The sequence below is a fragment of the Anarhichas minor genome, unplaced genomic scaffold (assembly GCF_050575085.1).
Source record: "Anarhichas minor isolate MPS153535 unplaced genomic scaffold, ASM5057508v1 ptg000053l, whole genome shotgun sequence".
NCBI classification, from domain to species: domain Eukaryota; kingdom Metazoa; phylum Chordata; class Actinopteri; order Perciformes; family Anarhichadidae; genus Anarhichas; species Anarhichas minor.
Window position 1 is genome coordinate 1,484,886 of NW_027466499.1, and position 15,115 is coordinate 1,500,000.

Here is a 15,115-nt window from a genome sequence, read left to right on the forward strand (position 1 = left end):
CCTTCCAGTGAAGAAAACATGAAGTGCCCATATGGTGCCATTCCGGTGGACAATAGATTCCGATGTGCCCTCTTGGATGCCCCTACGGCGGATGAAACATGATAAAGTTTCCTCTAGGGTACCCTGCCAGTGGAGAACACTTTCCGCTGGTGGTCTTTCTATTATTTTTCACCCCTGCCCTTCAGCCTCAATCTGCCACTGGAACCACCGACCAACAGCAGCTTGAACTGGTGCAAAAACTGTGAAGTTATGCAAGCTTTGCACACTTTCTTAAATATAAATTGAGGTTATTCTTGGATGTACTGGTAACTAGCTTGCTGGCTTATAAGAAACAACATTTATATAAAACTATTTGAGTTGCTGATAGGCCTGTTTCTTTATCTTTCTGTAGCATTTGCTCTGTGCTTCTAGTGTTTTTGCTAATTTAGGCTAAACTACAAAGTCTGTTTTATTTATCCCGCAGACATGGAACAAGATGATCTTCCCATTGGAGTGCTGTTTGTGTGCAGCTGATGATCTAATTCACTCTCCTTTTAGCTCTGGTTTGGTCTCCACCACCTCCTCCTGAGCTAAAAGAGTTTCAATAACTCATTCGAGCTGCAGAGTTGGTGATTATTCTGTCACTTTAATCTCATATTGCTCAGATAAACACAAACAATGAAGAAAAACAAAAGTCTGTTTGTTGGTGCTCCTGCAGGCGAGGACGTCGGGAATAACGGCAGAAGAATAAGTGAAGCATTCGTGCTATCAGCGGCGTTCAGTGTGCGCCGCGTACCGCTCGGCGACGCTATCAGAGTCCGACGCTCTGGTCTGTTCGGTCAGTTGTCAGTCAAACTGACACTCAGAGGGAATCAGACAGATTGTACGGAGGCAGAGCTGCACAGTCTGTTGACGGCTGATAAACAAAAAAGACGGATGTATGACTGAGTGTGATTGAAGTTCTCTCCGAGTTAATAGTTTCAGGGCTGGATGACGATAACTAATTACAGTTTGGAGAGAGAAAGATTGACGGGGAAGACAGGGAAGAAAAACCTGTCTGTCTGCTCTTGCAGCTGTTTTCTCTAGTTCACATATGAAGCAGCTTTAAGCGAACATACCGCTACTTTCAGGTGACCAAACTACGTGTCTGGATAATATCTAGTACCCACATTTAGCATATATGATCTGTTTAGTGAGTAAATTCTGAATCTGGCTCTGTAACTCTGAGCGTTATGCTGCCTCATCGTTTGAGGGGCGTGGTGTTTCTGGGAAAGTCGGAGATGGTTTTGAGGTCTACTTCACTAGAATATGAACAGGAAGAGTTGAAAGTGGTTAAAGCTAAAGGTGAGAACAGAAGGAGTGGATCTGGTCTGCGCTACCTTTGTCAAGGTTGAAAGGAGTAATAAAGTTTTGCCGTCTTTGTTTGAACTGCGGAACCTCTGTGTTGTTCTACACTACAGTGTACGTTTCTGAATGTGTCCGATCCTCTCAACGTGATTGGTTGATGCATTTAGTCGCGGTGCAAAAGCTCGGAAGAATTCATCATCATCATCATCATCATTTTTTTCGTTGCATAATATTCGCATTATGTATAAAAACAATTATATTGACGTGCAAATGAATCGCATTGGAAAAAATTCCCTCGGTGTGTAAATGCCTTTAATCATGATTTAAAAATAACAGTTTGACATGTTTAGGATTTGGCGTCATTTATGGTGACATTGCAGATTCCAACCAACTGAAACTTGTGCTAAGCATGTAGTCAGTGTTGGCTTTGTCCATTCTGGGCTACCGTAGAGACAAGCCACTTAAACATTGACAGATATATAATTATTCAGTGCTGACTTGAAGCACATTTCTCAATATCTGACCAAAAGCTTTCTCTAAACTAAACCCAGAAACAGGTCAGATGCAGGATGTGAAAGTCCTGTTTGTTTGTTTATGACGCTTTATATGCATTCTGGCACAAAGTACACGTTTTAATCACTGAGCCACGACACACACGCACACGCACACACGCACACGCACGCACGCACGCACGCACACACACACACACACACACACACACACACACACACACACACACACACACACACAGTTAGTTTAGAAACCTGCACTTATATATGACAGGTTGATATGTTACGAGGACGATCTCACATTCACACTATTTTTATTTTTACTAAACTCAAAACGTTCAGGGTCACGACAAGGTGACCACGGTGACACCGATGCCCGTAGCAACTTGCTGCTGCCTGGCGAGAGAGGAGAGGAAGGGAGCGAGGAGGCAGCGAGGAGGCAGCGAGGAGGGAGCGAGGAGGGAGCGAGGAGGGAGCGAGGAGGCAGCGAGGAGGCAGCGAGGAGGGAGCGAGGAGGAGCCGCTGACTGGGTTTCACTCTGAGCAGCAGATCGCTAAAAGGGTCTGGAGACTCGTTAGGTGGTTCACTGGTTTCATGAGCTCATAATTCATTTTCATATTAAATATTATGGCAGTTAAAAAAGCAACAACCTGCGGCTCCAACCAGGTCCTGAACCGTTCTTCTTTGAGGTGAGTAACGTGTTTTTAATGCGCTGGTCAATTTAGAGATTTTGGTCTATTTTTGTTAACACGTCTCCTTTCAGGTGGAAAGTTACCGTTACATAATGCCTCATTTACATATTCAAACAAACATTTTACAGAACTTGTAACACAATAAATACTCCTCTTAATGTGTGATGAAGTGGTGAAGTTTCATGGTGATATCTATGAGTTCATGTGTTCACCTGTAGAGTCTCTTAATGTGAGTGATGAAGTGGTGAAGTTTCATGGTGATATCTATGAGTTCATGTGTTCACCTGTAGAGTCTTCTTAATGTGAGTGATGAAGTGGTGAAGTTTCATGGTGATATCTGTGAGTTCATGTGTTCACCTGTAGAGTCTCTTAATGTGAGTGATGAAGTGGTGAAGTTTCATGGTGATATCTGTGAGTTCATGTGTTCACCTGTAGAGTCTCTTAATGTGAGTGATGAAGTGGTGAAGTTTCATGGTGATATCTGTGAGTTCATGTGTTCACCTGTAGAGTCTCTTAATGTGAGTGATGAAGTGGTGAAGTTTCATGGTGATATCTGTGAGTTCATGTGTTCACCTGTAGAGTCTCTTAATGTGAGTGATGAAGTGGTGAAGTTTCATGGTGATATCTATGAGTTCATGTGTTCACCTGTAGAGTCTCTTAATGTGAGTGATGAAGTGGTGAAGTTTCATGGTGATATCTATGAGTTCATGTGTTCACCTGTAGAGTCTCTAAATGTCTGTAATGTAACTAAACGTCTCTTTAAAGGACGTTTCCTCTAAATGAGTTTGTTCTCAGACTCTGATGATAAATCTCCACTTCAGCAGCTCTTACATTCACCAAACTTCACTCTTTCATTCCTCTCTGTGTGCTGAAGGTTCACACAGAGGGGTTTGTTCACTCATCACTCACACACTCATTTATACATTTATTAATAAAAACATGGAGGAAATAGATTATTTTAATGTTTGTTGAGAGTATTTTTTGATTTATGGAGAGATACAAATATTTATCTAAAATGTAAAAACCAACAACAACATGAAACAATAATTTTGAACCTGGCTTTATCCAATGTCTAGATTCATGTTCTGGAAAATTAGCACATATTTAATAAGATAATGCCTCATTTGCATATTTAAACATATATTATTTCAGATGTTTCATGGGGACATGTAGAGTTATTTTTATTTGACCCTATTCACCTGTAGATTCTCCCTTTCAGGGGAAACATCAGGCTCAAAGGGGTTAAAATCATCATCATCATCAGATCATTAATTAACGACCTGTAATAATCACAATAATAAACGTCATTACAGTCAAAACAACCTTATTGATGACTCTTTCAAGTGAGTGAATCTGAGCGGGGGACGTTCTCTGCAGCATCTCCGGTGATTGATGCAACCTCCATTGTCATTACTATTATCTTTATTAATGCCGTCTGCTCGGGCCTTATTGCCTGCGCTGCTATCAGAGCTGCACAATGATACAACGAGGAGATTGATTTGTCCTGATGGGTCCTTTCATTACGGAGGAGGAGAAAAACAATGACGGAGGATGAAGAGATATTACTACGGCTGCATGCAATCAACGCTGAATCTGCAGGAGACCGCACGATGTATTGTTTTCTATTTGTGGCTGTTGTGTTGCTGTTGTTTGTGGGGAATGTAGAATCCAGAGTTTCACCAACACCATGAACTAAACATCAAGATATCTCAATAAAAGGTTTGAATAGATCCTATAGTCTGTCTGAGGTAAACCGTTGTATAGTTTAACCTTAAATCATGATTTAAAAATAACAGCTTTGGCTTCTCCGGGTTGTGAATCCAACATATCGAGCTTAAAGGTGCAGCGTGTCGGATCTGGAGGCCTCTAGTGGTGAGGATGCAGATTGCAACCAACTGAAACTTCTCTCGTGTGACAAATAAAAAACAAAGTTATGAATATTATATCCCATTTCCAATAGATCCCCCTTAATGTGACACACTGTCCCTTTAAATAATATGTCAGAAAACCCCAGCGGCTCTCAGGTGTTGAAGCCGATTTCAATAAATATTAGGATATCAGTGGCTCACCGCTGGTCCCGGGTACGGACTGACATCGCAGCCTTCCCTCCATGACAGGTTCAGGCTCCGGATGAACTCCAGGTAAAAAGGATGAGTGATGTTCAGCATGGAGAAACCCAAAATGTTGGACTGATCGCCCACCACGTCGTCCAGCCGCAGCAGAGGGAAGTCCTGGAGACAGAGAGAGAGAGAAAGCGTTTTCTTTGTGACGTATGTTAGAAACTTGTTGAAACAGCAGGAGTTGTGAGATGCAGAAACAACAACTGAGTGAGATCAGTGGGAAGGAAACACCAGACGAGTGAAGAGGAAGACGGAAAAACAAACCACGGGCTTGATTAGTTTTCTTTTGCCGGCTGCACAACGGCAAGTTCAGGTTTTACATTCAAAGCAGCCTTACAGAGAGGAAAAAAAAGGTTTAAAAGAAAGATGGACATCAAACAGCGGGGACCTTCAAAAGAACTTCAAATAGTGGTTGAAGACGAGCCGGTCTCACACTGAGCTCCACCGCTGAAACAAAACCAGAATCAAACTGTTTGCTCGGCTCTCGGAGGACGTTTCTCGTTCACTCTGAAACTGCTGGCGATGAAACATTTAGCTTCAGCTGTGAAGTGAGGAGGAAGCAGGAGGAGTCCTGTTTGAAAAACAGACGCCGGAAACAGACGGAGAACACGACTTCAACCTGCTCCACGGAACATGACATGGCTTTTAGTCCTTCCTTGGTTTTTACGCTGCAAACCAACATACAAACAACTTGGATCGTAGCTCCTTTGAGGACACCCGTTCGTGTAAAGAACTCTGGCGTCTCTTCCGTCGACTCGTGTGAAGGACTAGTCGGGGATTAGTCCTGGTAGGAAGTGTCTCGTAATGTGTGACCTCCTGCGACAACTCCATCATGAGACAGAGAGGTGTAATGAGATCAAAGGTGCAATCAGGGTCCTACAGGTCCCACCAGGGCCTCTAATAGTGGTCGTTTTGATCTCTTTTGATGGTTCTTTCATACAAATTGTCCTGATGATGGTAGAGAAAATCATTATGAATCATCGTCAAGATAATTTAACAGAAATCTGACACCTTTTTATTCCTCTGTTTCTGTCCTTCTTTGTATCTTTTGTCATTTATTACATTTATACTTTCTGTAACTGCCTTCTTGGTGTATTTACTTTCTCTGTCGTGGCGACGAGAAGCAGGTTACTTCCTTCTTGTTCATGTGGTCTTCATCATGTTTTACTGTTATTTCTTTTCCCTTTTGATTCGGTAATCTCCAAAGAGGAGTCCAGAGCGTCGGGCAGGCGGACTGCCTTCATCATCATTTTGGCTGCGTCTCTAGCGGGGTTAGAAATGTTCTGGCACACAATCTATCCGCTCTGCAGAAACTGCCTGCAGAGGATGAGGAGGGCTGCCGGGTTTTTTTCTTCACCATCGAGGTCCAAAAAAAACGTCCCGAGCTTCAACGCCAGACATCCAGCAAGTCTTCAGACCCTGGAACATTCTGTGTGCAGCTGTGAGTGTGAGGTTAATGTCTTCCACACTTAGTTGTTGTTGCCGCTGCTGTAGTTGTTGCTGCTGCTGGTTGTAGTTGCCAGTTGCCAAATGAATTTCAGCTCCCGGGGCCAAGAACACGTTCAGAGCGCCGGGCTTACCAGCCGCAACAAAGAGCAGTTGGCCGGAGGAGGAAACACCGCGATGGTCTTCCCAGAAAAGGATGGCACCGCTCAGAACCGGAGGCTCGTTTGATTCCGTTCATTAAGGTTCTTTCAGAGTGCCACGAGGTCGGCTCCGGAGAAAGGATGCATCTCCGTCTCCGAGAACAACAAAGTAAGATTTAGACTCTCTCGTGCCTCGTTCACAAAACATGGCCATCAAACATCGGCAGAGGTTCTGATGGGATTATTATTCAACACCTGTGACTCACTGATGACTTCACAGAGTGTAAAGAGTTCCTGACGCTCTCCTTCAGTCTGGAACCTTGACGTTTAGATGCATGACTCAATACAGTTTTATAGACTCTGAACATGTCTCTGTTATGTTCCGCTAACCTCTGCCCTCGGCCTAAAGAAGACTGTCTATTGGTCTGAGGCCCCTTTAGTCTGAAACCTCCCCAGGTGTTCATGTCCTACTGGACTCGACGTATCAATCACAACTTAAATCGTAACGCTTTGTTTGTCCACTGTCTTCGTCTCTTACAAAATCACGTTCCCATACAACTAAACTGCATGAATTTTCTCCCAGATTACGGTCGTAGTTTGAGAAACATGATAATCGTTGTAAATTGAAAGAAAGCAAATCTACGGACTCATTTTAAAGTTATTTGTGAAACGTTAAAAACAAATAGATTCATGGCCAACCATGTTTCCTCAGAAACCAGACGCAGCGTCCTGCAGGTGATGTGACGCTACGTGACATGCCGACGTCTGTTGCTCTTCAGAGTCTCGCGGCTCTGATGAGGATCGACTTTTGAACTTACGCCGAGCTACATGCTAACGGCGACATTAAACATGGTTGCATATCAACATGATGACATCAGGTTTAAACCTCTGAAGCCCAGAAACCTGCCGGCGAGATTGAAAAGTTTTTCTTTAAACAAATCGCCAAAAATAAAAGCTGTAAAAACTGCCATCATCACTATTAGTACTGTTATTATTTCATCATGTGCCTTCACTTTATCCTTCTGTTTAGAGGTCATATGTCAAAAAATATAAAGTTCTCAAAAATAAAACACAATTACCGTTACACTTTCATCTTCCGACGGTCCTTAAACACATCATGTGCGACCAACGCTTCCTTGAGAAAAAAGCTTAGAAATTGTCATATTTCATCAAAAATCATTTTATTTTACATGTTTCATTTAATATCTCGCCACAAATAGATCTATACAATTTATATATATATATATATATATCATTTATACAATTTATATATATATATCATTTATAGAAATGGATATATAGTTTCCAGTGTTTTCCAATTTTTGTAAAAGAAGTTCTCAAAGAAATTCAAATTTTTTTGATTCATCCGCCCGAAACACAAAGAGCAGCTGAGGCTGACGGGAGCATCATCAGTCGGCGGTGTTGGATGATTAAACGTCGACCTGACGATGGCGCTGTGCGGTGGAGCCGCTGACAGACGGACTAACGTCACAGACTGGACGGGACGCCGTCGTGCACACACGAATAGAGGAGGAGGTCCAGATGGCATCGCTCTGGAGGAAACGTGTGATCTGAAGTCAATCAGCTGAACGTTTGCTTTGACCCTCATTGCACACACATTATTTACATGGAAGACACATTCTTGGCTCATTTTCTGTCCGGTTCAGTTCAGCTGCTGCTGCTGAAGATGATGAAGATGATGAAGATGATGATGATGATGAAGATGATGAGAGAAAAGAGGCTCCCTCATTGTTCATGTAGAACTATTGATTAGTGCATCTTTAAGAGATGTGTCACTGCTCTCAAACCAGTTTTCATTAAGACATTTAAAGAGGCTTTAAGGAAAGCGAGCAGCTTATTTTTTCCCATCTTTTCACAAAGCGGTGAACTCAACACGCCGTCTGAGGCGTCCTGTCAAAGTCAGCAGAGCGTGTTTAATACAAAGTTAAAGGGAGGTCGAACACAGTGCTGCAGGTGAACGAGTGTGTGTGGAAGTGGTGGAATCATTTTACTTCTGGTTTGTATCCAGGGTTCTGCTGGAGGTGTGTGTGTGTGTGTGTGTGGGGGGGGGGGGAAGACGACGGCACTTTTGTCCTTGGCTTGCGAACAGCGGCGTTTAAATCTGCGACAACGACGGTGTTTTTAGGAGATCGTGGAGAGTTATTATCCACGCAAAGTCTCTGCGCACAAGGGCGCGACATCGGACTGTGAAATGATAATGATGACAAACGGCGGCTGGACCAGCATGCATCTCTGATGAGAGGAGAGACGAGGAGAGACGAGCCATGGGTGAGGAAGAGATATAAGCAGGGGGGGGGGGGTTTATGATGTGACCCACAAACATCCTCTACAGTTTAAAAACGTTGGGGGGGGGTATTAAATATCAAGGTGATGATGGTGGGATGAAGATGTTAAAAAATGAAGGAAAAAGAAGGAGGAAGGAAAGGAAAAGATGGGAAAAGGGAAGTCTTTTAGGAAAGGAAAGGAGGGAGGACAAGAGCACAGAGGAGGGATGAATCAATAGGAAAGAAAAGAAGGAAATAATGTAGAAAAGAAATGAGAAGGAAACTAAATGAATCAAATGAAAGATAAAAGGGAATGGAAAAGACGTCATTAGGACAGAGGATAGGAAAGGAAAGGAGAAGAGGGAAGGAGGGTAGGAAGAGTAGAGTATGATTGAAGAAGATGAGATTTAGGGAAGGAAGGGAAAAGGAAAAGAGGAAGACTTGAAAGCAAAAAGAATGAAGGAGATGAGGGGGGTGGTAGAGATTTAAGAGAGGAAACAAAAGAGGCCGAGGACGAAGGGAAATAAGAGAAGTTTAGGAAAGGAAACAAGGACGCTGAAAGAAAAGAAATAAACGAATGACGAGGGGAAAGAGGAGGACAACAACATGGAACGAATAAAAAGAGGACAAGCGTAAAGACGAACTGAAAAGAGGAGAAGGGAATGAAAGGAAAGAAAATGAAGGTGATGATAGATGAGGATGTGGTGAAGGAAGTTACAACAGGGTAGAAGGACAGAGGAAAGGAGATAAGGAAAAGATAAGGGATGAACAGAAGGAAACAAGAAAGAGATTAGAGTAAAAGAGGGAAATAAAGTAAATGAAAGTAAATAAATGATCTGACAGTGAGAGGAGAGGAGAGGAGTTAATGGCAAAGAGAAGCAGAGAAGGAGAAACCACTAACTGTACAGAGGCAGGCGAGTATCTCTGTGTTCAAGAGGAGGAATAAAAGGAGGAGAGAAGTGGAGTTTAAAGGAGGACGAGTGTGAATGAAGACGCAGCTCTTACCATGGTGGTGAGGATGTACTTGTAGAAGGCGGACATCATCCCCAGCTCGTTCGCCTGCAGGTCAGAGAAGAAGAAGGAGAAGAAGAAAAAGCTGACGTCAGCGCTGTGAAACAGGAAGTGCACGATGTTAAACTTTCTCTAAAGAGTTTGTTAAAAAATAATGGAACCATCTGTTTTATATTCCCCCCCCCCCCCCCCCCATGCACTCTGTGGTTTGTCCCAAATTGGAGACAATTAGGTCTGAGTCTGAGCGTTTACTTCTTCTTCTCATCTGCAACATGAAGCAGTGATTCTATCTCAGCATCTGTCAGAGATGTGAAGCTGATCACAAAGGTTTGAGGAGGAACAATAAGAACAGCTCGTTCTGATGCTGTGAAGAGACGTCTAGACGTTTAGCTTTAATCTGGAACCATCTGTAGACGTCTGTTGTAATTATAATTACCATTGTTTGGAATTCATGAGGATATATTTATGTAACCCAGACATCCAAAGACTTTAACTTTCCGATCAAATTTAGGTGCAAAATGTCTCTCAAAGAGAGAAAAATAAAATAGCTACAAAGAGACACAAATACATGCAAATTAGCTGCAAAGACACACAAAGATATTCACAACTATGAAAGCAGCAAATCTACAGACTACAAAGAGACACAAAACAACTACAAGTAGGCACAAAATGATTGCAAAGAGACAAAAAATCTCACAAAAATCACAACAAAGATGCAAAAAAACTTTAAAGAGATGCAAAATAACCACAAAGAGACGCAACATGATCACAAAGCAATACAAAACAACTACAAAGAGATGTAACAACTGTAACGAGACAGAAATGACCACAAATAGCTAAACAACTGTTATGTGTGTCTTGCTCCTGTAGGAGAGGTGTTGGGTCTTGCATGTCTGTCCAGGGTACGATAGTCTCATAATGCGTCCATGAGTCTGGGCTGCTACAGTCAGAGTTTGAGCTCGGAGCTCATTGCTAATATGTTGAGTTAGCTTCAGTGAAACCTGTTTTTTGGGTTAAAATCACTACTCAGTGAAGGTTGGAGGAGCTTTGTCATCGTTGTTACATTAAAAACATGGCGAAGGTTGTGGAGCGATGGCGGGTTTGAAAGGAGAAACAAACATCTGTTTCCTGTGTTACAGTCGGCATGTTGCCTCTGAACACCGTTCACAGGCTCAAAGCTGACCAACTCTCCGTACGGATATGTTCAGACTGGGATTGTGAGCTGGCAGCCTTCTCAGTGAAGAGCGTCAGACGGACTCTGTTATAAACCCATGAACCTTCCTGTGAGCGTCCTCTCCGCTTTGTTCTGCCTGCAGGAGTCGAGCTCTGAAGAGGACCAACATGACGGAGCTACTGAGTGTTTTTATATTTAGTGACTTCTCCGCCCCCGAGGTCACCGGGCACGGAGTTAAGAATGACAACCTGCCAAGAGCTGTGGATCGACATAACCAACCAGTTTAACAGGAAACCAACCTGAAGGTCCAGTTCTACTGTGTAACCACCACAGAAGAAGAAAACATGATGCTCAGAGCCCTTCTTTATCTTTCATAACAGTGTTTACAGTGGAACCTCCACCATGACATGCTGCTGGAGACGCCAACATTTCTAAAATTACATATACATACATATACATACATATTTATACATATTTATACATATATTCATATTTATATATATACGTATATATTAAAAACACGTGAACGGATCATTCTGAGGCTCAGCACTGTGTGTCTATGATGGTTTAAAATGAAAAGCGCTTGTGCATTTGCACTGCATTTCCCATCATGCTTTGGGAAATGCAAACAGGACGTGTCACGTGGAGGAGGAGGTACTCAGATCTTTTCCTTTTCGTAAAAGTAATATTACTATTTTGTAGAAATACTCTGTTACATCTAAAGAGCCCTGCTTTCAAAATTCCATCAGGTAAAAGTACAAAAGTATTAGCATCGAAATGTACCTGAAGTATCAGAAATAAAGGTACTCATCATACAGAACGACCTATGTCAGATAAAAAATATACGATATAGTTATATTGTTATTATTATTGATGCATAAAGGTGGAGATCATCTTCTATATTTTTATCCTGCTTTGTATTTTGTGAATCTTACCGTGAGGTTAATCCATAATAATACATCATCATTTATCAGTTGATTATATTTTGTATTTTTAACCTGAATCTGCAAAATTGTCAAATACATGCAATGGAGTTAAAAGTACAATAGTTCAAGTATAAAGTTGCATGAAGAACGTTATTTAATTACGGTAGCTGTAGCGTCACCTTTAGGACGTTCTGGTTTCTACAACGAGGTGAATCGTCACCGTGAGGCGCTACGCTGCGTTAGCAGGCTAGCTAGTGACAAACATCCTGACCTTCCTGAGGATGTGGTAGGAGATGGAGGCGTTGGCGTCGATGATGATGGTGGCCACTTTGTCGTCGCGGATCTCCTTCAGCAGAGGGGTGGGGTCCAGGCTGTCGTCCAGCATTCGCACCGACAGTGTGTCCCTGGAGATGAGGAAGCGGTGGACCAGCTCCTCCAGTCGCAGCAGGCCTAGAGGGGGAGGAGTCAGGAGTCAGGAAGTGGAGTGCGTAACAGTAGGAGACCTCACAAAACACATTACGGGTTTGGAGTTATAGGTAAAGGAGAACCAGCACGAGACACCTAAAATAATCAATATCAGTTCAGGTGTACGCTACATTTTGTATATTTCCACCTGTTTACGTTGCTGTGAGACTGCTACAGGCTACTGTCTATGTTTCTGACAGGAAACTCTCTCCACACCAGACTCCATTGACAAACAGTCATTTTACCCCACAGAACACGGGGTGGTTACTGGTCTACCAGACGTTGGTGAATCCAAACTAAAACCACTCGGTTACAAACTAACCGATCAAGGCAGCGGTTTGCCAGTAACTCCCGTTGTTCTGAGTCTGGTGGCTTTTGGCGAGAGCAGAAAAAGCCACCAGCTTCAGTTTGCCGGTGGAAACGGATGTCTAATGGCAAGTTAAACTGGCAAAAATACTCTAAATATAGTGCACACTAAAATAAATGGATGTTTTGGGGGTTGGGGCCTTTGTTTCAGGTCCACAGCGGTATGTTGCTGACCACCATCTGTAGGATAAGTACCTCATACAACCCCACGTAGAAAGACCTGAACCCTTAGATCTGTTAACACTCTCAGGACTGCTGTGGAGGAGAGACAGGAGTCCTTAAAGGTCTCAGGGTTGAACTTGTTTGTTTGAACTTGAATGGGCCTCAATAACTGTGGTTGCTCTAACACAAAATGGATTCTCTGATATTTAATTCAATCGTTTAAAACAGTTGAAAAATAAATTTAGAGGGAGATTTTTAAATTGTTCAAAAGTAGATGAGAAAGTTTCCTTTTTTAAAATATTTCCTGGGTAACTTTTAGAAAAGGACGCTGCTCTCGGATCATAGTTTTAACATTCAGAGCCGGTCGTCTAATAGCCGCCATAAAGCGTGCGTCAGGACGCTGCTGGGTTTAAATAGCTATCAGCAGCAATCACAGCAATAACTCGGGCCCGTTAAACACCGGCCTTAACAAGGCCAGGGTACGGCTAAAGACTGAGGAGCGTTGAAGCGGTGAGCTGGGGCGTCCCAGTCGGGTGGGAAAACCAGGACAGAGACCGATGAAGGAAAAGTGGAGGAGAAAAGAGAAAGTGGGAAAGTAGAGGAAGGAATCAAAAGATGGAGAAGAGGAAAGGTCACAACTAAACGACCTGCTGTGATCAGTGAGATCAACTTTGACATGTGAGGAGATCCAATTCGGGAAAAAGACCAAATAGAAGGGCACGAACATCTGAATAAATCAAGAAATCACACAAACTGTACTCACAGGTAGCTGTAGCTACTAGCTAGCAGTAAAACAGATTTAACTTAAGTTAAATTCTCTCTCTAGATAAACTATTATTTATGAATTTCAACTCTCTGGTAACCACAGATGTACATAAGAGGTGGACGTAGTCGTGACGTCTCTCGTTGGTTTGTGGATGTTTTGAAGCCTCGAGTTTGGCATTTTGGCCGTTGCCATCTTTGTTTTTTTGCAACCAGTGAACAGGAAGTGACCATATCTGGACTGAGGAGGAGTGACGTAGAGACGCCGTATACGTCTCTGGTAGAGACCTGTCAATCACCGTGTAGCCCCGCCCTAAAGCATCCCCTGCTTTATGGTCTGTTTGACTCTAAATGGACCATAATGTACTAAATGAACATCATGCTGTATTGAAGAAGACTTGAAACTAGAGATTGAGACCATAAACTCATGTTTACAATGTTTACTGAGGTAATAAATCAAGAGAGAAGTAGAGTCATTTTCTCATAGACTTCTACACAACAACACACACACTTTACTTAAAGACTCACACTCTGCTTTGGCACACACGAGGCTGGCCGTCGGGTAGCCGAAGGAGCGCAGGATGGACCCGATGGCCAGGCTCAGGTCCTCGTTGCTCGGGTAAAGAGTCACCGAGGCGAAGCGAAGGTACGGCAGCTTCGGGGTTTCCTCCGGACCGATCTTCACGTGAGGGATCTGAGGGCACGGGGGAGGGGGAGGAAGAGGAGTTAGAAGAAGGAGAACTACAGGAAAAAGGAAAGGAAATGTCAACTTGAGGGTTTCCTTCGGGCCAATCGTCTCGTTGGAGCTCCAATGGATAAGAAAGCAAGATACAAAAGAAAAGTACAATAAAATAAAGGAAAGGAGAGAAAGGAAAAGGAAATTGGAGGACAAATGGAAAGAATGGGACAAAAGTCAGACAAGGAAATTAAATGAAAAGTGCAAAGGAAACAAGAAGAAAGAAGTAAAAGATTGAAAAGGAGAAAGAGGAGGAAACCATCAAACCTTACAGGCTTTAAAGGAAGTTCAGATAACAGAAATGGAAGCTTTAATCAGAGTCTGACGCTCGCTGATAATCGAGTCTTTGTTCACTTTCAAAAAGAATATCTGAAGAGGGAGCAAAGCCCAGATCGTCAGAGATATTAGAAAAAAGTGTTTCCATGAGAGAGTCTGTGTTCACCTCCGCTCAGAGGAAACATTCATGTCTCACCAGTTATGGAAAAAGGGAGAAAGAAGAGAAATGTAGCAATTTTAGCATTTTATGTGAAAAGAGGAAAAGTGACCAAAGGAAAAGGGTTCATCATCTGGGGAGCATGAATGTGCTCAGACCAAAGCGAGGTTCCCCAAAAACTTTGTTTTTTTTGTTATTTGGTATTTTTATGAAATTCCTTTAATTAACATCCCGACAGAAATCAATAAATCTATTTCTCTGATTAATAAAAACTAGATTATTTCATAAACATAAAATATTTATTAGACTATTTAAATAAAGAATGTACTCGTCTTGTTACTGAATTATGCTGTTAAGTTATCAGCTGTCACTTGTCTCTTTTATGAGCTTTTACGTTTGTGCACCGTGTGAAACGTCACGTTTGCAGTTATTTTTAACCCGAACCATGATCCTAGTTAGCGTTATTACTAAACATAACGAAGTATTTTATCATTCAAAGCGTTGTATGACGATACGTCTGCGTGGTAATTGGATCAATGCCATCAGAAGTACAGAGTTTGAT

The 15,115-nt window shown here is 42.5% G+C and overlaps 1 protein-coding gene across 1 annotated transcript in view; it reads right to left on the reverse strand.

The window, feature by feature from the left end:
- Window positions 1-15,115, reverse strand: part of LOC142931623 (glutamate receptor ionotropic, kainate 5-like) — a 57,274-nt gene that overhangs the window by 35,688 nt on the left and 6,471 nt on the right. Inside the window, exons 4-7 of the mRNA XM_076075620.1 lie at window positions 13,913-14,078; window positions 11,901-12,079; window positions 9,524-9,577; window positions 4,597-4,758 (exon numbers count right to left, since the gene is read on the reverse strand). Coding sequence (XP_075931735.1) covers window positions 4,597-4,758; window positions 9,524-9,577; window positions 11,901-12,079; window positions 13,913-14,078 — 561 coding nt within the window. The remainder of the gene's footprint in view (window positions 1-4,596; window positions 4,759-9,523; window positions 9,578-11,900; window positions 12,080-13,912; window positions 14,079-15,115) is intronic.